Source organism: Paralichthys olivaceus, chromosome 16 (assembly GCF_024713975.1).
Source record: "Paralichthys olivaceus isolate ysfri-2021 chromosome 16, ASM2471397v2, whole genome shotgun sequence".
In the NCBI taxonomy this organism is placed as follows: domain Eukaryota; kingdom Metazoa; phylum Chordata; class Actinopteri; order Pleuronectiformes; family Paralichthyidae; genus Paralichthys; species Paralichthys olivaceus.
The window spans coordinates 11,185,325-11,207,714 of NC_091108.1; the positions used below are offsets into that span (position 1 = coordinate 11,185,325).

General features: G+C 40.9%; 1 protein-coding gene and 1 long non-coding RNA gene across 3 annotated transcripts in view; one reads left to right on the forward strand and one right to left on the reverse strand.

The window, feature by feature from the left end:
- ptch2 (patched 2) overlaps window positions 1–5,988 on the forward strand; it is a 25,792-nt gene extending 19,804 nt beyond the window's left edge. The window contains exons 19-23 of the mRNA XM_069511852.1: window positions 929–1,066; window positions 1,613–1,755; window positions 4,599–5,004; window positions 5,112–5,673; window positions 5,788–5,988. Coding sequence (XP_069367953.1) covers window positions 929–1,066; window positions 1,613–1,755; window positions 4,599–5,004; window positions 5,112–5,673; window positions 5,788–5,822 — 1,284 coding nt within the window. The 3' untranslated portion in view covers window positions 5,823–5,988. The remainder of the gene's footprint in view (window positions 1–928; window positions 1,067–1,612; window positions 1,756–4,598; window positions 5,005–5,111; window positions 5,674–5,787) is intronic.
- LOC138405179 (uncharacterized) lies at window positions 928–21,249 on the reverse strand. Of its 2 annotated transcripts, none has more exons than XR_011238862.1 (4): window positions 21,204–21,249; window positions 20,961–21,071; window positions 20,132–20,205; window positions 928–1,063 (listed from the first exon to the last, which is right to left on the reverse strand). It is a non-coding gene; the product is annotated as an uncharacterized lncRNA (long non-coding RNA). The 2 variants fall into 2 exon arrangements; XR_011238861.1 differs by having other exon boundaries at window positions 20,961–21,067; window positions 21,204–21,248.
- Window positions 21,250–22,390: the final 1,141 nt, after the last annotated feature.

Consider the following 22,390-nt stretch of genomic DNA (forward strand, 5'->3'; position numbering starts at 1 on the left):
AAAGGCTTTGCCCTCCTGAAGCCTCCACTTCCAACTCCCTCACAGCTTTTGTCAGAGGGAGAGGGAGAGGCTTGGGGACAGGACAGATCTTCCCAGTTGCGACCTTGGCCTGCTCAACCCATCCATCAGGGATATGTGGATTTGTGCATGTGTGTGTGTGAAAAAAAGAGAGCGATGATCTGAGTGTGCAGTGTTTGGAAAGCATTTCACACACAGGCTGGTGGGACTGGTGATCCTAAAGGGCCCCCCAGACTCGCACACATACACAAATCCACATATCCCTGGCCAGTGGGGGTGTCGTAGTGTAGCACAACAACAGTGCCCGTTTCAGTTGGAATGTGTTTAATTTAAGTAGCGGTCCCTCAGCGGCACTGATTGAGACAGCAACTCTACCCAGTCTCCTCAAGACACAGCGACACGCATGTATGGTTACCAAGCATCAGCCTGCCAGTAAAGGTTTCACCCAGCCCGTATGTGGTCGAGCAGTAAAACGGCTTTTATCATTTCCAATTTAACCGTGCCCCGGCTCATAGCCCCGCTGGGATCAAAGCTCCTGTTGGCCGGGAACTGTTTTTCCTCCTTGGTTTTGAGGACTTGTTTGTATCGTGGTTTACAGTAACATCACCCATTTACTGCTAAGACAAACTGAAATACTGATGTGGCATTAAAATGTCAGAAACAATAAAATAAGCTTTGCAGACTGCTATCATATGAAAAACAGATAGTTGCCCAAAGGTGGGTAATTTAAGGCCATGTGGTTGAGCTCCTGAGCACATGGTCAAATATTGTGTGGGGAAAAATCTGCAAAAGACAAACTGTACATGCTTTTATTTAGGTTTTATCACTTACTTGCTTGTTTCCTCATTGCCCATCACAGTATCTCAAGTCTTGGACATTGCCTCACTTCCTTTCCGTCTCTTCTTCTCAGGTGTTTATCTTGGCCATGATGACGGTGGAGCTGTTCGGCATCATGGGTCTGATTGGCATCAAGCTCAGCGCCATCCCTGTGGTCATCCTGATCGCCTCTGTGGGCATTGGAGTGGAGTTCACTGTTCACATTGCACTGGTGAATAAGCACATACGCATGGATTAACAATTAGAAGGACCCACTTTACTTGAAACCTGAAGTTTCTGGTTTGACTTTAATATAGCTACTGTGCACTAACATGTGATCACAATAGAATTCATCTTAATCTGTATGGATTTGCATACAGCAGGGAAGAATAACATTTAACTTGTGATATTATTATTTAATTATTGATTGAATGTTATTTCTCTCTATGCTGGGATTTAGCATAACAATTTCATAAACGCAAATTTGCGCAAACATATGAGTAATTTTAAAGTGCAAAGCACAGACTCCTATAGCTTCATGCCTGAAATGGAAAGTGATTAAGGTGAAATAAGTGTGATTAAAGATTTACTAGGAAACTTTTGGCTTCCTGGTTCACGCTGGCAGCTCTTGAGAACAGTGTAGTCTTGTAGTGTAGTGTAGCAATCCCCAACAAAACCGAAGGCAGGAATTCTGAAGTGTGCCAAGCTTCGTCACAAGCACAACTTTTGTGTAATCGGCAAGATTTCCAACTCATCCCCCCCTCTTTCTCCGCCCCAGGGCTTCCTGACAGCAATTGGCAACAGAAACAAGCGCTCGGAGGTGGCTCTGGAGCACATGTTTGCCCCGGTGGTCGATGGAGCTATCTCTACGCTGCTCGGCGTTCTCATGCTGGCAGGGTCAGAGTTTGACTTCATCATGAGGTGAGATGCTTTGTGTTTATGTATGTTTGTGCGTACATGTAGCTCTGTGTGTATGTGTGCATTTGACATGTGCAGACTTTGTGCTGTGTGTGTGAAAGTGACAGTGCTCACTTTGGCAGCAGTGGTGTCTACACCCCCCTCAGTCCCATATGTTAGCTTAACAAGAAGCAGTGTTTTAGTTTTACACTTCGAGTGTGTGTGCACACCTGTGTGTGTGTGGAGCCAGTTGTCTAGCCTGTCTTGGAGACGGGAAGAAGCCTTGTGGGGGGTCAGGGGTGCTTGCAGGTGGAAATGTTATACCCCTATTTATGCGCGCGCGCACACACACACACAGACACACACACACACAAAATATGCACCTGGTTCTGTCACTCTGGGCACACACACTACCATCTCCCCAGCCTCAGAGCACAACAAATGGGGAAAACATCAAGGGTGTGTAGCAGCTGCTCGTAAACATGGAAGTGTTCTGCTACCCACTGGGTGGTGTCTCTCTCTCTCTCATTCTCCCTGATTCACTCCCTCAAACACACACAAGGGAATCTGTAAAAATTCCTATCATCCGTTTGGCATTCTCTCCCTCCATGTGTTAGGTGCCATAATAAAATGTGGAGCTAAATTTGAACTGGTCAGCCAGTCAGTTGTGTGTAGGCCACCAACAGACTTCGCTCCCCACTATGCGTGTGTGCACGCGGGCGTGCAAGTTTAAAATGTGTGTATATGTATATGTATATGTGTGTGGGTGTGTGTTTTCTACCACTGTTTCATGGTCAGAGTGGAAAAAAGACGAATAGCTCGATGTTTTTCAGCCGAACGTGGTCTCGGCCCAAAACCGAAACCACAACCTTGAGCTCACAGACTGCAGCAGGCTTCCGTGACATAAAAAGCACAATTTCTCTGCAGAAACAGAGACTAGAGGCAGTGAGAGGAGGAGAAGTACTCTGAGGGTGGCTTTCTTTGCAAGGATATGAGGTCCTGGTGGGTGGGTAGCTGGATGTTAGATGAATGGATCCTCCACAGTGGTGGATTGAAAAGATAAAAATTGAGAACTGATTGGAAGATGGATTAGAATTAAGGGAGTCATATGGAGCATTTTCCGCTGCTTGTTTTTCTGCTTTTCTTCCATACAAAAGGTCATTTTCAGAGGATGGGGTGAGGGGGAGACAGAAGGGTCTAGTATCTCTGTTGGAGGTCTTGTTTAGTTGTAGCTGTAGCTGTGAACGGTTGAATGGGGCAAGCCAGAGCTGGCTAGCTAGGGAGTAGCATAAATATACTGCTGTAAACATCTCCTGGCCTTGTAATGCACTGAATAAACAGCAAGCCTAATTCAGCTCTGCTCAGAGTCCGCTCTCACACACACACTCTGTAGCATGCATGCACACACATGCGGGCCACATATGCGCACACACACCCACACACACAAGGAAAAATGCACACACACTTATGCTCTCTTTCACACACACACAACTCCCCAGGCCCTGAAAACGAATGGAAAAGATTACTGTTTATATAAACAACAGAATTCCTAACAGTGAGACGCTGTTGGAGGTCCCACCAAAGTCTCACTCTCCATCTTTCTGTCTCACTCTGCTCTCGTTTTTTTTTAAAGACGATGAAGTGTATTTATAAGGACTCGGAGAAAGATGACCTGGTCGTGATTTCAGTGCTCGAGAACATGCTTTCATTTGATTACGTGCATCAATTCAGTATCTGTTTGTGGTTTAAAGGCGGGCAGACAGAAAGAAATTTAAAAATGTCTCCCTGAAGTGTTTTGTCAAAACTGGAGGATATGCCCGTGGTTCTGATGAAGGAAGGGGGAAAAAATGAACAGCAGTTAATGAGGAAAAGGGAAAACATGTCAAAGAGAGTGGTTGGTGTGAATATGGTTTGTGAAATCACGCCCAACATGCAAGCCATCAACTTTTTTCTACAGAGCGTCTAAGTTAAAACTATACTAGTAGTCCATTCAGAGGAGAGAAGCGTGTTTCCAGAACACTCTGCAGCTATTATCCCCGTCCTTGTTTGCTTCTTTTTTTCCCTTTTCATTCCATCAATCACTTTTTTTCCCCTCCCTCTTTCTTTTTACCTCTTTAAGTCTGGCTGGTGGTTAGCATCTCTGTGTCTCTCTCTTTCTCTGCTTTCTGTTAGTCTTTAAGTGGAGTCCTCTCTAATTTTCTTGGGGAGCTCTTTCTTGTGGCCTGCCTCCACCACTGGCCTCCTCAGAGCTCCGCTGAGATGCACGCACACACACACAGACACACAGACACAAAAAAACTTGTATGCATAGAGTGTGAGTGAAAAAGAGAGTGAGAGAATGTCTTGTAGCAGCAGTAGAGGCATCAAAGCATGTTTTAGTTGGACTGAGCAGGGAATCAGATTTGAACCCCCCCTCCTGCCTTTGATACACAAATACTGGGCTTTCCCTGACTTCTTCCCCTGAGCTACTTCCCTTCCTCATGTGCCAACTATGTCTGTGTTTGGAATAGAGCACACATTTGTGTTCTTGTATATGTGAAACATTAAAAGACAAATTGCACAACAATGCACAAATTAAAGATATGTCAAATATCAAATGTTTCCCACTTTGTGTCAAAGTGCCATACATGTTCCTGACAATCCATAAAAGATAAGATTAGAAATAAGAATATATGGATGGTGGCATGGTGCACATGCATATGCCCTTTGGAATGCATTAGCCTATTGCCTGCTTCAGAATTAGCAACTGCTAGTAGCTCAAAGCTATCTTACTGTACCTCACCTTCTTGAAATGAGATTTTATAAGATGCTACCATCTAGTTTAATCTGACATCGGCTCTAACGTCCCTCATCTCTCTCTGTTTCAGGTACTTCTTTGCCGTGTTGGTCATCCTGACAGTGTTGGGCATGCTGAACGGCCTAGTTCTCCTGCCTGTCCTCCTTTCCATGATGGGGCCACCAGCTGAAGTGACTCCAGTCGACAACGCCAGCCGGTTACCCACACCCTCCCCTGAGCCCCCGCTCCCGCCACCCATGGCCCACCACGGGTACTACACAGGTCACCACAACCCGCGGTCATCCCGCCAGCAAGCGTTTTCGGAGTCGTCGGACTCCGAGTATTACTCTGAGATGACCACCACGTCAGGGATAGGGGAGGAGGATTATAAGTACTGTGACCAGAGCGCATACATAGAATCGCATGCCAACGTTGTGCCTCCTACGTCTCACATTCTACTGGAAGCCAGCAAGAACCCCAGCTTCCCCAAGCTCACGGTATGCTGCACAACCACGCAGATAAGATAGGAAACCCCCCGTGTGATAAAGTGATCTATATATTAATGTGTTTTTCTCAGAGTAAATGATGAAAAATTTTTTTGCAGGTGGTGAAGCCGTTTAAAGAAAATGCAACAGGTGCTGGTGGGAGGATAGAACCATTAAACGAATCTTCATACAATGCACAGTCACCTCTCAGCTCCCAGGTTACGTGCTGGGACAGAAACAAGCGGGAGCAGCAGCCGGGCCCTCAGAGGCTCCAGGCTCAGCCTGGCCAACATTTACCCAGCGACAGAGCTTACTTCCCTGGGAGGACTTGTCAAAGTGGGCCCAGGCCTCAGAACGGCAGAGGGCCTCAGCCAAACAGAACTAAAGGGCCAAGCTATAACAATAGCACCTCCATCCTGCCGTCACAACAAGGCTCGACTGGGGGTCCCGTCACTATGGTTACAGCCACAGCCTCTGTGACGGTGGCTGTGCATCCGAACTTGCCGGGGGCAGCGTATCAAGGCTACATGCATGAAGGTTTTGACACTGACAGCGAGACAGACTGTTTCGAGGCTGCTAAAAGGACTTGTGGTGACAAAACAAACTTTTCTTCATATAAGAGAAACTCTATAGAGATCCAGGACTTGGAAGAAACACAGACAAAGCTTTGCAAGACACAAGGTGAGTCAACCTCAGCTCATCCTTGTGATCCTAAGAAATAGGCTACATGAAGCCTTTTGACGGGAGCCTTCTTTTCTCTAACTCTTTTCTCTCTCCTGTGTTTGTCTGCCGCAGGTGGGTTGAGGATCCAGGCAGCCAAAGATTGCTAGACTCTCATACACACTGTGCCTTCTGCTTCTTCAAGCCTCTGGCTGCCTCCCCGGAGCACCTTGACCCCCACGTGGCGCCACACTGCGTCTCCAACTCTCAACTGTACATAGACTTCAAACAACAACAAAAAAAGATTTATTTCAAGGACATATTAAGAAACAAATGACTTGTTTTAAGAATTATATAAATCTATGAGTATATATTTTAATACTAAAAAAGAGCTATTTAAAGGAGTACTGTATAACTTGGGTATACTCTTGTGTAAAAGATCAGATGTAAAAGATTATTTTTGGGGGGGTTGGGGGGGGCAGTTGATTTCCCCCCTCCCTCCATAGTGTATAGAATAAGAAATGTGCTATATGTAAAAAGTGTCCACAGAGAGTGAGATGTTATTAAGATATTAGGCTATTGAACATACATGGTCAGTGTTTTATTTCTATTTGTATTGTGATGTTTGTTTTTTTTTGCTGCTACACAATAATTGTAAGTGATTTGCCTTAAAAAATGCAGTATCCCCCCCTTGTCTCCCTCTCCCTCACTGCGTCTGACACACTCTCTTGTATTTTAAATATAGATATTCTTATTGCAGTGTAATAAAAGCAGAGAATTACACTGTTTCCTAAGCAGCAGTAACCACCGTGCCTTTAGTAAAATCTCCCTGTCCTTGTTATATCGCAACGTCCAGCTCAGTATTATGTTCCCGCTTTCGTGTGAATGTCATTTGTTTTGTCCAGTCACAGAGTAGATTGATGATTGTCAGTTATCACATCATGTGTCCATGTATGGGAACATTTTTTAATGTGATCATTCTGTCTACACACGCTGGCAGGGTCACTTCTAATTCATGTATCATTTTTAATGTTGAGTCTGGCAATGTCCTCAGTTTCCGCAGTTTTAAACTACTTGAAGGAGCTATGATAAGATTATACTTGTTTTTTCTACTGCAGATTTTGTAAGCTCCACAGCGGTCGAAGTTCACATTTGTCACTTTGAGACAAACATGTTGCTCGCCTCCTCGTTTTATTTCGAAAGGGAATTATAAAAATCCAATGCAAAGGGAGTGATTTTATTTGTTTTCTGCCTATTTTTTTTTTCTTTGCTGGCTGCTTTCAGGGTTGTAATGCGTTCATGCTGTTGCGACCCAGTGCAATTATTGCATTGTGTAAATAGGTTCATTCTTTAATTATAATGCTTCCGCCTTCTCCAACTCACTTTCTAATGTCTCCCTCTGCTTATTCATACAAACCTCACATGTGCCACACTCTTTCTTTCTTTTTGTTCTTAGGATTTATCTTTTAATTTAAGTTTCTGTCATTGTTTGTTCAGTATTGGTCTCATCACTGCCAGGTTAAATTGCAGGGAAAAACTTTGCCAATCATTTTTTTTTTCTTTCATGTCATTTTTTTTAAGTGGCAGCTTTCTTTTGTAAATACGGAAGAAGAGTTCAGTGGCTACTGTTCAGAAACGGGCGAAGCACCATTCTCACTTCGACCAGACGGGAGGTGTTGTCAGACAGTGGGGGGGAGGGGGGGAGCTCCTGCATTAGTTTGTAGTTTATTTCAACAACAAAAAATTGTTAATGTCATGCCATATAAATTATTTATATTAAAAATTTATTTTTGTAGTTTGTACAGATGTTAGTATCTAGACTGAAGTTATATTTTTAAAGAGTAAATATATATTATATATAAATATATCTATTTGTTGACGAGTTTGTTTTTGTTGTTTTGTTTGCATTTTTTTTGATTTGGGGGAGATTATGGGAGGGAGGGGTTGACAACACTTTAGAGCAGAGGCCTTTTGTTTTTTCTGTTATTTTTGTGGAGCGAAGGGTTGGAGGACCATGAAGGAGAAGGTGTGTAGGAATGTGTCACTGTTACACCTTGTTTCTAAGTTTTCTCTCGGCCCTTCCTTTCATTGTCATTTTTTTTATGTTCTTGTCCATGTCTAAAACACTGTGACTTCTGAAAACTATGCTCAAGAAAACCCTTGCGTGACCGTTATGTTCCCTCACCTGCTATAGAAATTTAACTAACAAAATAAATTGAATGAAAAAAAAAGTGTTCAAAAGGGTTGTTGCTGGTCTTTTGTGGTGTGTTTGTCTTTAACTCTGCAAAGAGAAAAGGGTCAATACTGTTATCACAAATGCAGGTGTCCTAAACCTGACTATGTTTGCTGGTAAAATCAATCCGTAAATACTGTAGGCCTACTCCATTACCATGTTGCATTGTTGAGGGGTCAACCAAAGGTTTGAATTTAGTTTTAAGCTCATTGAAACAAATCAGTTTAGATGCTCAAGATTGGATTTTATTGATTCCATATTAACATTTCAGCCTGCTATCACTGTTCTCATGTCTCCAGAAATAGCTAATTTTAATGTTTGTGAATTAACTTTATATCAGGAGACTGTACACACAATAATTGTAAGATAACACGAAAAACTCACAGTATGTTTAACACCCAAAAAAGCAATTTACCCTGTTTTTTGTGTTACATTAGAAACTGAGGACCGCTTGGCACAGATTCATGATAAATAATTAAGATAGAAAACGTGTTGCATTGTATTCTTTATCCTTGTTTATGTATCTCATTGAAAGGAATAACAACAAGCTTTATTAATGCCCCACTTTTCTTAACAAAGCTACAAAGTGCAATATAAAAGACAATCAGTTGATCTAAGATGGTGATCTATTTTTAAATGATCAGAATACAGATGTAGTGAGGGCAGATTTGGGTTTATATAGTCAGTGTCATGTATACCAGTTGCCTAACAAACTTTATGTCAACATCTGTTTGTTAGAACGTGTATTTAATAACCACGTACATTCTGCTGTGTGTCTTTTCCTACTGTATGAGGCTGTTTAAAACGTTTCCACTTCATGAACAATGACTCAAACCTTAGAAGCACTGAAGTGGAGCAGTGAACCACCTGGAAAGTGCCTGGGATCACTGGCTCTCCGGATCATTGTTGTGACTTGTCTGTCTAAATTTCTGCCTGTGGCACGCACACACACACACACACACACACACACACACACACACACACACACACACACACACACACACACACACACACACACACACACACACACACACACACACACACACACACACAGGCCCACCTGTGTAGATGAAAGGTAGATGCTGTAAATTCCTCCGCTTTCCACACAACAGCTCCTCGTTTGTCAGCTCAAGGGACACAGTCAATGTCTGAATCTGATACCTCTGCCTTTTGAAGTTACTGTCATGCTAGTCCAACTCTAAACCAAGCCTCACATACACATGCACGCACACACATGTACACACACACAAAAGCAGTAAAAAACGCTGGCTCTATATTGTTTTAAAGTTAGATGAATGAAATTTGCCGCCAGAGTGCATGTCATCCTAGGAGCACATGTATTCAATGTTACAACTCAGTGACAGAAAATGAGAACATGCTGTCCAGCTATGGGTCATGGAAGGACTGGAGCTGATCCCAGCATGCATTTCAGTGGAAATCAGGTAAACAACTGTGCAGCTGAATATTCACAGCATGGAGCAAAGTAGTATTTTCATAAGGAGCATGTTATGTAAGAAAGCCAGGAAAAAGTATTCACTGAAAAAAACAGCTTTACTGAGATGTGTGTTGCTAGTCACCAAACCACTGTACCACATCTTTACAACTCAAATGCTGTTTGTTGTTATACAAAGACATTTTAATTTAGTAAAATGAGAACACATTTATTTCCTTCTAAGTGAGCCAGAAAGAAATAATCACATTTAAATGTGAGGGCACAGGCTGTCTAATCCTGACCTCTGACCTCCATCTCCAGGATTGGGGGGGAAATAAGCTCAATAAGCCCGGTGACAACCAAGGTATATCAAACACACACAGACACACACTTGCACACAAACACTGCATAGATTACAAACACATTTGTTATGTCGAATAGCATTTTTGGTAAATATTGATTTCGTTGTTCCTCTGTTTCTGCGAGAGATGATTAAACAGAATCAGTCGGAGCAAATAAAATACAATATGGAATAAATCTATGAAATTAATTTCTCATGTCAGAGAGAAGTGATCTTAAGGGTTATTAAAGGACACTGTAAACACCACCACTATTTTCACTGCAGTCACAAAATATGAGTGGTGATTTAGTTTATGATTTTGATTAATTTTTCTTGATTTTTATTTTGAAAAACAGACACCATGGGTAGAGAGGAGTTGCTTTTTCTGTTTGACTGTGTTTTAACGTTCAAGGAAGGATCCTCAAACGTATTTCTCTTGTCAATTACGAAACCAGTGAAAATAATAAAAAAATAATGTCATGTACAGACAAGAGCAATGATATATCCTAGCATTGTGGAATAATAGACAGCATACATTTACACGTTTTAATCTCCTACATGAGCTGCTACACATTGATTTAAGACCAGTGGCTGTAACCATGTGTGTATTTGTGTGTGTGTGTGTGTGTGTGTGTGCCCACATAGCAGCTGATAGTCCAGATAACCAGATCTGCCAGTGCCAACTTCTGACCTGTGTGTGTAGGTAAGATCAATGGAGGAAAAGAAAACACAATGAGGGAACAAAAGACTGAACTCGTGATCTGGTGATGCTGGTGTTAGTGTGTGCATGTGTGTGCATGTGTGTGCATGTGTGTGTGTGTGTGTGTGTGTGTGTGTGTTTGTGTGTGTGTGTGTGTGTGTGTGTGTGTGTGTGTGTGTGTGTGTGTGTGTGTGTGTGTGTGTGTGTATGTCTGCGTGTGCGCGTGTAAGACTGTGTGCACTGCTTGGGTGGCCCAAGGATGAGCGCCCATTGTCGCTGGAATTCAATAGGGCTGATTAGTAAAGTGTGTGTGTGTGTGTGTGTGTGTGTGTGCTTGCGTGTGTGCAAAAGCATGCACTGGCATGCATGTGTGTGTGTGTGAAGCAGGGGGTGGTGTATGTGTTTGTACCTTTGCACTAAGCACAGCAGAGAGGAGAAGAATGGGGGAATTAGTTGTAAAGCCAGTGAGAAAGCAGACTTCAGGGTGACATACCACACAAATCTGGGGAGTGGGGATTGTTTCCCTGCACATCCACATTAACGCTGTCTCAGCAGAGTAATGCTCTCTTACAGCTGCAATACGATGACAGAGATTTTTGTAAAGTAAAGTATACTGTGTGTGTCTTTTGAGAAGCAGCATGACTCATGAACGGAGATATGTGCTCAGGAGTGCTTGTTGGAATTTGAAATTAATCCCACAATAATCCAGAGGTTGGTTTTACACTCAAACCATTACTGGAATTTGAATTAACTCTCAAAAACACCACGTGATCAGATTTCCTAGTTTCACAGCACTTATATGATTTAAAAACTTGAAGAAGATGATTTAATACCTCAAATGAAATTAAAAAAGAAAGTGTAAGTTTTTTATATTGCATATTTAAATCTAATGTGCTTTGTATTAAAATGTAAGTTAAAATGTAAGTAGCCAACACCCGTCTTATACCTACGGCATATTGTCATTACATGAAAAAGTAGAGCTCAACTTATCAATACTTGACAAAACATAAATCAAGTTACCCATCATGAATACTAATACTTCTGATACTATGAAACAGCTGAGAACATACAATAAAAGCAGCAAACAATGGAAAGAGGTGACTCAGGTGATCCCATTCTGTTTAGTTAAGGATAAGGTGCCGTTCAAAGCTGTGGATTTAAAGGTTCTGAAATCCTCTCAATATCACATGCCTGTGTCTGTGGTCCTCACTGGACTGTAATAAAAACAACTAATCATTTCATTTGGACTGAATGACCATGAATCGGTTGCAGTCTGCTCCTGCTAGCATTTCCAGGATTTCCAACCCTAGCTTTAAGACAATTGTTCACATGACCACTTTGAAACCTGTTTATGATGCAGTATTGTGTTTTAAATAGTGTAAATAGATATATTCATGGGCTGATTTAAATCTAGACATACTCAACTAAATAATAAAGATTAATGTTAAAATCGAGGCTAATGACTTTGTGCATACTATTTTTATTGACCTTTCTTGTCAGCTCATGGCTTTGTCATCACTCAATCTATCCCAAATAACAAAGCACAAAATCTCTACTTCAAATCTTCTTTTTACCAATCTACAAACTACTTCACTACTCCCTGTCCTGCTCTGTGTATTTATGTGTTGCTGCACTGATTGCCCGCTACAAATTGTTGCTCCGACTGATTTTGTCTAATCATGTCTCGCAGAAACAGAGGAAGAACGAGATCAATATTTTCCGAAAACACTCGTAACAAATGTGGCTTTAATCAATGCCATATGTGTGTTTGTGTGTGTGTGTGTGTGTTTGATATGCCTTGGCCTTGACCGGGCTTATGGAGGTGGCAGGAGGAGGAGGAGGAAAACGAAGTTCTAGGCAATCATGCAGACAGGCGGGAGGGCCCGTGTAGTGTAAACATGTTTTTAATAAACAGGAACCAGCGTAATGCCCTTTTAATTGATTCATTCTGTGCTTCTCTGTTTACAGAAGGGCCTAAATATGAGCCTCGTAAGGCAGAGGCCTTGTGTTTATAAGTGGTTTGTTTAGTTCAAACAATAACAGTTTGAACACCAGACGTAGTTGTGGATCAGCAGTGATGTATTGTGCTGCGCTGCTCTGTCATATTGCATTTTTCTTTTTGTTGTGTTTTTCCGACCTTTCTCCCTCTCGCTCTCTTTTTCTCCACATCATTCTCTTCACGTGTGTTTAGATTTTTGGAAACTCCAATTTATCAGAGAATAAATGGGCAAAAGCCGCTCCACAGTACCCCACGGTCTCCTCTTTGCAATTTGTGTGCCGGCCAGTGTATGCTGGGGTGTGTGTGTGTGTGTGTGTGTGTGTGTGTGTGTGTGTGTGTGTGTGTGTGTGTGTGTGTGTGTGTGTGTGTGTGTGCGTGTGACTGAAGTTTAAATTGCAGCCACAGTGTAATGATATGGTGGCATGGCATTGAGGGGTGCTCCAGAGGGAGGGCTGGGGTTGGCAATTAAGCCTACGCTGACACAGACACTTACAGAGGGTGAGACACACATGCACACAGAGAGTGAGAGACAGAGAGCAAAGCTAAACACATCCAAGTGGGGTAGTAAAAGCTAATGAAGGTTCAGCACTAGGCTGGCACAGACGGCCATTTCATGCGGTGGAGGAGGAGGAGGACTGGGGAAGGCTGGGGAGCAATAAGCCAAAGCCTCACTGTACAGCACGTTAGGCAAACCAGAGGATAAACTCTAATTGACACCATCCATGAGTGTGGTTTTTCAATATTCTTTGTCTCGGGGTCGACCAAATCATCGTCCATGCAATGGAAAGCGCAAACAATGGCATTAGCACATTTGAGGAGCGTTAACAATAAAACAAACACTAAAAAGTAGTGTTGTGAGAGTTAAAGTTCACCCAAAAATGAAAATTCACTACTTTTGTCTACTCACCACTATTCCGATAGATGGGTGGGTGAAGTGTTTGAGTCCACAAAACACTTTTGGAGTTTCAGCCGAATTCAATACAATTGAAGTAACTGGGGACCAAGTCTTCAAACGTAAAAAAACAACTGACAAAAACATACAATGCCTCCATACTGCACCTGTGGTGTCATCCACGTGCCCAAATTTCACTCAAAACGCATAATTTACACTGTGTTTTTAGCCTGAAAGTCTGCTACTGGAAGTAGCGATGCTAGCAGAAATAGCGATGTGGAAGCACACCTCTCGTGTGCCTTTGGGCGAGAGCTTGTGTGCAGTGTTTCCAGTGTGTGATATCGCCGTTTCACAAAAGCAATACAAATATACTGCATATCAATAAATGTACTACATATTACACTAAAATGACTTTGTCACTGTGAGGTAAAAAAAAAAAAAAAAACTGCTTCCAAATTCTTGTTTATGATGGTGGAGGCATCTTGATGATACATGTTTGTTACCATAGAGTGGGTCCTTCTACATGGAGTCTGCCATGTTGCACTGCCATGTTTTTACAGCTGCCCAGAATGTATAACCAAGCTCTTGCTCTACAGCCGTATTTTGCAAATTTATTGGAATAAGCAGCTTTACTGCTAAATGTCATTATTTTTACCAGACAATATACAAATTAAATTAGCTGTTAGGGTAACACCAAGACAACTTCAGATAAGTGAGACACGGGTTTACAGCCTTAGGCAACCCTAAGTTTTAATTCCACAACCTTAAGAATATTATCCTGATGTGTGGTCTCATTTCTTAATTCTAAAAATAAAATCTTTGTCCTATAACATAATAAATTATATTTAATAATCCATAATTACAGACAAAATAACTTAAGAGAGATTTTTTTTTTTGCAATGCTTCCAATTGATGTGGTTTTGGGGTATAGGCTGTAAAACTGAGTGTGTAGGTGTAGTTTTTCTTTGAGATCTCTGGGTCCACATGTTGTACCCTGCACTATGCAAGCAAACATATGACTTCTCTGGTGAGTCCTGTAAAAAAGGAAAAAAAGAAAGAAAGAAACACTGGTGGGTTTAAAGGATTAATTTCAAAAGCACACTGACACATTTCTGCGCCATTAATGGTTTGTGGTTTCACTTGGTGTTCCCTTAAAGAGGCCATACGAGGGCCTGTTGTATCTCAATCTTTATGGTTCAGAGAGAAACTGATTGAATTCAAGAATAGAATTTATGAGCTCAGATCGCGGTGGGTTACGGGTTAAACTTTGTTTCAGATGTATTTAATTTTGTCACCAAACTCTTGGCTTAAATTAAGTTTAAAACCTTTTTGTGCTTTCTTAATGTTTTTCTCCTCTGCTCTCTGTAGCATGATACCATAAAATATAAAGTGGAAAACTAATGAGGGCCAACAAGGAAATTGTGAGTGACACTGGCCGTGTGGACTAGTTAGTGACTAAATAGAGAAACGGAGGGGCACACGTGTGTGTGGCTGTGGGTGTAAAGCAATGATGCAAATTGCATGCTGGTACTCATGTGCTGATACCATAGATGGTATGTAAAGATGAACGAAGCGTCTCCACTTCCTTCCACTATCCAGAAATAAAGCCAAAACAACCAGGCTACGAACGCTGCCATCTCGTGCATTTGGAGCCAGAATCTGTGCAGTAGTGATCGGGGGATGGAGCCTCAGTAGTGAGGTCTCGCCGAAAAATGTGCTCGACCACACAAGGTCATATGGATATTTACAGACCCCCAAATAAGAAAGTTCAATACATGTAAAAACACAAATAGTCAAACAGGCACACACACACAGCTGTGGGCTAAAAATGTGTCACAGTTCAGTCTCCTCTGCACTCTCAGAATGACCACACTACACTGTGATGTTTAAGATGACAGTGATTTTCTTTAAATAAACGTAATGTTCTTCAAAATGCAGATGAGGTTTCAGGCAGAATGGATCTATTCACTTTTGTTGAATTGAATTTCTAACTCACTGGATGTGCACTTTAATGTTTGGCTGATATGTGACATGTAAATCAGTGTTCTCTTTATTTCTCTACATTTTGCTTAAGCAAAGGTACAAATAATTGTATAAAAGTACCGGATTAACTAAATTCTACTTGAGTAAAAGAAAGTTAGTGCTCACGTTAAAATATGTTCAGTTCAGTATGCAGAATTAAGTGACACCTAGTGGTAAAGTTGCATGTTGCAGCTGAATACCCTCCACTTCCAAACATGAAAGAGAACCTGCGGTAGCCTTTAGTTGTCATTATTAGTTTGTCCAGTTTAAGCCAGTGTAAAAAACAAGGCGGCCTCCGTAGAAAGGACCCACTCCTAATGGTAATATAAGGTATTTAAATATAAAAGAACCTTCTAGGGTAAAAAAAAAAACAACAATTCGTACAATTGAGATGAAACACACTAGTAGGAACATCACTAGGATTATTTTATGTTTAATTTCTGTCAATAGATCCTTTCACCTAAATGTTACACACTTAACCTTTAAAATATTAAAAGTAAAAGTACTCAGTAAAGTGTAATCTATTCCCTAATGCAATAGTCTATTGCATCATTATGGCTGAGCAATGCTTTGTAAAAATGTAGTAGGACTATAAGCTACAGATATTTGCAGATAGATGCAGTTGAATAAAAATAGTAGATAGTAGTAGTGATAGTAGAATAAATCTACTTATGTAAAGTACAGATTCATGAAAAATGCACGTGAGTACCCCTGGTTCTCTGTATTTGCTGGAATGATTCTTTTAATCTAATAAATTGTTTATCTATTGGAAAGAAACAGTATTGATTGATTGTTATCAGTGGAGTGATGTGGTACTACTGATATATGTTGCCTGTGGACCGACAGGCTGTTCCCGTAGTATAACTGCAGCTGTGTGTACTCCTCAGACCACTCTTTACTGCGGAGGCCAAATAAATAAACAGAATTACAGTTGAAGAAAAAGATACGACTTGCCAGCTGGGCAACCTCAGGTGGCTGTTGCTACACGATGTGGCTCGGCTTCAGAGTTGGACAAACTTCTTGCTGAACTATTTCGCTACTTGAAATTGATGTGCTTAAAGAGTAAGCCTAGTCTGTGTGGCAGAACCGAAATGGGTCACTGGCATGTTTCAGTGGATCTCCACATGCCAAGAATACTAATATGCATTAATGAGGGAATGTTCCAGGCTCGCTCAGCATTTGCTCAGTTTGGCTCCTTGGCTGGAGCCGTTTTTAAATCCCTGTTGGATCTGTGCTGGGTCCACACATAATTCAGTTATAAAACAATAAATAAATCAAACCACAGCTTCAGTTGATTGACACTTTAGAAAGAAATCTATTTGAAGAGAAACGTTTCATTTTCATATTGACTCATGTGTCAAGTTGTCCTATCAGTGCTCCATCTCTAACTCCAAACTGGCTGTTTCTATTTGTAGCCATACTGCTCTCTGCTGGTCATATAGTGAAGTGCAACAGAAACAACAAATATCAGTAAGAAATAGGTTTTATTCTCAACTAGTCTTCCAAATTAACTTGATAAAAAACTAGTATTGTCTTTTCATAAATATTCTCACCACAATGGTCCCTTTGCATCTTACTGGTTCATATTCCAGCATTGCTGTGAGTAGTGGCTGTTGAGTTTACATTTGAGTAACTCCTTCAGCACAAATGATCAATACTGGCTCACAATAATAATGAATATGATCCCATTTTGAAAAACTCAATAATAAAGCTATTAATATATTGATATCAAATATTGCGCCTGTCAAAGAATTACATAATTAAGTATTTTTTTCTCCCTTCTCGTCTCCTTTGTTCCTCTCATCACAACTCTCTCTGCGACTCTGTCAACCTTCCTGGGTGGTTTGTACGTGTGTTCAGCACACGTACTGTATGCATGTGTGTTTATTTAGTCTGTATAGGGGAACAGAGCCAAGGCCTCTGCCAATTTTCTTTACATTGTGAGAGTATGCTTTTGAACAGATGGAAAAAAAACATGGGGGGGCACTTAAACAGATTCAAGACCCTTCCTTCCTCAAATCAACCACCATCATTACCAACTGTCCAGACTAAAAGAAACAAGCGCATCAGAATGCTGCTGGAAAACAGTGACCGGTGAATATCTGGATTTAAAACAGCAAACTTCCAATCTGCTTTAGTGTTTTTCTGTGAAACATGAAACTGTTAGTAGCACAAGCAAACAAATGAGTAACGGAGCTGTTTGTCCGCTGGGATGCACAGAGTGTGTGTGAGGGAGAGAACCACCCTTGAGTTTTTCTCTCAAGCTGAACCAACAAACTGATTATTCCCACGGTGCATTGATTCCAAATAATTGCAATGAACACAAGGAATGAAACAAAAAGTTGAAGTAGCAGTTACCGCTATACTGTAGAAAAATTATATTATACAGGAACACAAACATGGCATGCACATTTCTAATATTTGATTTTAACTGATGAATTGAATTTTGATTATGTGATTGGACTTACTGTACCTTATTACAATCAAATAAAACGAATTTGTTTTATTAACAAAATTCTGAAAACATTTTCTTGAAATCAATAAAGTTATCACGGTTCTTTATAAAGATAAAAATACCGGCTATATTTTAAAAACGTCTGTTTAATGTAACTTGTAGATTTCATTCTGTGATTTCAAAGAGATTCCATTCAATTAAAAAAACATGATTAAAAGCATTTGAGTTAATAATGGAGAAAATCTGCGACTTACACATGTTGTTTGTAACCATCAAAATGTTTTCTGTAAATTTAACCAGTTAAAGATAACTCCTGCACAACAGTATTTAACAGTCGAGGTACAGGACGAAGGTACATATATGAGGAGCTTTTAAGGGATTTAAACAATGTGATGACAGCTGGTGTCATCCATCAGCAGACGCACATGCACAAAAACATGCAGTCAGCAAATCATGAAACAGTTTTTAATGCAGCAGACACAAGTTTAGAAACATAATCTATTCCATCCACTGCAGGCCATTGGGAAAGCAGTGAGGCTGTGAGAATGGATGTAGTGGATAGTCTGAAGTAAAGAGCACTGAAGGGGAGAGGAGGGTTTGAGGCAGAGAGGCGAGAGTGCTGGAGTTTTTGGTGGATGAGAAGAAAGGAAGCAGGAGGGGAATACCACCCACCAAGCCAGTTGTGGAGAGGCTCTGGGGGTTGGGCTGCTCACGGGAAACAGTTGTGGCTCCATCCCAGGCCTCACACCGAGCAGCCTTGGGCCACCCAGTCATCGACAGACAGACCCACCAAATGGCCTGGCTGACGAGGATCTGTTTATTTTTCATCCTTTGGCGGCGGCGGTGGGGGGGGGGGGGGGTTGGAATTATCCAGCACAAGCTGTTTATTAGACCTTTGATTTGTCATGTGTCAGCGTTCACTTGTGGGGAATGTGTATACATAAGTCCAGCTTGTGTGTAGTTGGGAGGTTTGGAGACAGAGTGGGTGTGGAACCGAGGAGCGGGGAGGCTTTGGGGCAAAAAAAAAGAATGAAGGGAAAAAAACGAGAAGCCTCCCACACTGAAGGCAAGGCTGAACTGCATTATGGGTCATTCTCCAGCTGTCCCTGGCTGTTGATGTCATGGGGGGACTAAACTGTTGTGCCTGGTTGGCAGTGGGGTGCAGGGAGGGAAAGGAGCATGTGGACATACACAGGATTCCTGCCGTCACATGGATGAAATGCAGTCGGCTTAACGGATCAGAGTTTAGTAGAACTTGGGAAAAACCAGAGACTGAACAGAAAACAGCGCTCCTGTTGTTTGAAGTTAGAAGTGTCGTAATGGACACAGGATCTGAATATTTAATATTAACTGGGCTCTGCTTATGTTAGTTAAAAAAACATTGTGTGTAATTTTATAAAAGTGAAAAAATATTTTATAATATGTAATCTTATATTAGCTAAAAAAACATTTTATCATGTTTAATTTTGTATTAGTGAAAAAACATTTTATCACATGTGATCTTACATTTAGTGAAAAAATATTATATATGTAATGTTATATTTGTGATTTCTTTTAAATCATGAGTCTAATATTAGTTGAATTTTTGGTTAAATGTACAGAACAACAACAGTGCAGCAAAAGATGCTCGAACATTCAACAGACTATATGAAACCAGATGAATAAACGGATATCAGCGGCAACCCACTGAGAACACTTCATGAATCTAAGTGGAATGCTGTTGTCAACAAACACCCAACAAACACCGATCCACATGGTCACAGCAAAGATAACTATGACACAAGGCATTTCACTCAACTGACGAAGAGCAGCGTATTTGAGCCAGAATGATTCTGACCCACATGAAGACGTAAATGAAGTCTACTCATACCTAGATATTATTTAATTGAATTATTATTACCTTATCTAAAGTGATTAAACATTATACCAACTCTTTCTTCTACTTCCTTCCCCCTCTTCCAATACACCAACTCAGAGAACGTGCACATCGACACTGAGGACATGAAATGCTGCTGAAAATGATTCAGACTTACAAGTTTTTTATTGTTGTTTTTCGGTCTTATATATTTGCTGATATCCATTTACTGTGCGGCGCCTCAAAGAAATAGTTTGTATATTTTAATATGTATCTGACATTTATGATTCATTATCTATCAGATTCAAGGAAGGTCGGGGTATGAAATATTAATAGGACAAACTGAAACCACTGATCCTGAACCAGGCCCATAGCCAGGATATAGGCAATACTGAGGTCCAATTTCCGGGGGAGACAGAGAGGAGCATCCCCAGAATTTTGGGGGGGATTTCCCTGATCTAAATATGCACATTTTAAGATGTATGGAGAGCAACTATTGGACAAGAGTAGCTTCAAAACCATGTCAGTGGACAGTAGCATAAATGACTTACCATAGAGAGGGCAGTATAGATGATGGCAGATATAGATGAGGGGAGAGAAGGCAGCCAGTCACCAGGTCCAGTCACTGAAATTACATGAATGTTGATTGTTGACAGCACACAATCATATATTCCATTTCACATGAATGGCCCTACATAAGTAATATTTCAGAGATTATGCAACATAAGAAAGGCTTTGACCCTGAAAAGTTGTCCAGGAGGAAATGTGTTCTGGGCATCCCAGTGCCTCAGAACTTCTTCCGAACCCAGGGCTCTGTTTCTATGCACGTGCATCACTGCAAGTCCTGACAAACTTTTGTTTGAGGGGAATAGTGGTTATGTTTGAACCACTTATTTTTAAGAAGCCAGTACTTCTCTGTGTCTTTGACTGGTATCAGCACTCCTTTCATCATTCTGTCCTCTCCTCCTGCCACCTCTGTCCCAGCCTCATCTCCTCCAGTATTCCTCTCCCTCTCTTTTCCACCTCCTTTGGTCTTTCTCGACAATTTTCTCCTTCTTCTTATATCCCGTCTGTGCCTTCATTCTTTCAGTTCATTTCTGTGTGCATCCTCTGTATTCACTGCCTGTCCTTTTCTTTGTGTCTCCCTTCTTGTCTCTCCCGCCAAGTGTGCCAAAGATTATTAAGTAAAACAATATACACCTTCTTTATTTCATCTTTGTGTTAGCGTTGGCATCATTTTATATTTGAATTATAGAAATGTGTCTCAAATTGTGCATCAACATAAGCAAAATGCATTATACAATAAATAGTAAGTCTCTGTATTTAACAGCACAGTGATATAATAATGGTTCTGTGCTGGGTGGGAACAGTGTGTAGTACCTGGTCCTTCTCTCATCATCACCACCACCTTGGTCTTTTTCTCTGGGGCTTGTCTTCAGTCTGTTCCCAAAGGAAAGCTTCGTCTGGGGAAATCTCTTCATTTGAGTCTGTCTCAGTGAAGAAACACAACAACTCAGCCAATATATTTATATAGAAACAAGCTGAGGGTACATTCTGTCTGTCTGGGGATGAATGGCACTGGACTAATGTAACTGGTCAAATCCACTAGCTAGCCTAGCTTACCTGCTGTAGCAGTCTTCTGAGTCTGACTCATTTGGCGGGCTTCCTGCATGTTGATTGACAGGGCGCTGAGCCTACCCGAAATACACCGTGTTGACCAAAGATTGTATATTTACGAGAAGATGATCCACTCCACCGCCTGCTCACTCACCCACCGCCCACACACAAGCAACGACGGTGATAATCAGTCAGAGGAGCACGTCCTACTTTTTATTATTTTTTTATTAACACATATATAGTCTATGATTAATACCTAAGTCTGGACCTCAGTGTCCTCAATGGTAGCTACTGGTCCTTACATTCAGTTTGGAACATCTTTAATTGACTGTTGTACAAGTCATACTTAATTAATGATCTTTATTTGTTTTCTTCTGGCTCAGTCTCATCCGGTCAGTCAGGTGCAGGAGACCAGTGGCAGATGTGAGCCACAGGAGGGCACAACGTTTTTTAGATTCAACTTTGTTACTGATGGAATGTTTGAGGTAAGGCTTTGGGTGATGGAACATTGAGTGATCATAACGTATTACCTTACTAACCTTTCTCACAGATGTTTTTTCTTTTAAAATCCAAACTACTGTAATGTCATAGTAAGGATATGCACACTATCATTACATTTTGTATTCTCTCCTTGCACTGTTCACAAATGATTTCCAGTCTATTCTGAAAAACTGTTCTAAACAATCATTTTGAGATTTATGATATTTGGGAGCAAAAGTTTACCACCATATATATATATATATATATATATATATATAAAAATCATAATTAAAGATCAATGTAATAATCAATGACTCAATGCAACGTTTTATTGGTTCCATTTGTTTACCAGTCAGTCTTGAATTTACTATTAAGAGTCAGCAACTTACGGTTCTGTCTGATGTACCGACTTCAGTAATAATAATAATAAATGAAGGTAGCATAATTATCCAAATATATCACAGTAATTCTAATGTAAGTAATCTAGAAATAAACTCAGAAAAGGTATTCTGTATTAAAAATACTCTGAACAGTAGAATTGACAGAAAGTAACACATAAATTACTTAATTATACCCATACCACATTTTCTCAGTGGGTTATCGGTACTAGTATCTGTTCGTGGAATCGGTCCACAATAAAACATCCACTACAAAAACTGTAGCGTCCAACAATACAGTACATGGCAGTGGTTTCCAAAGTGGCTTTTGAAAAG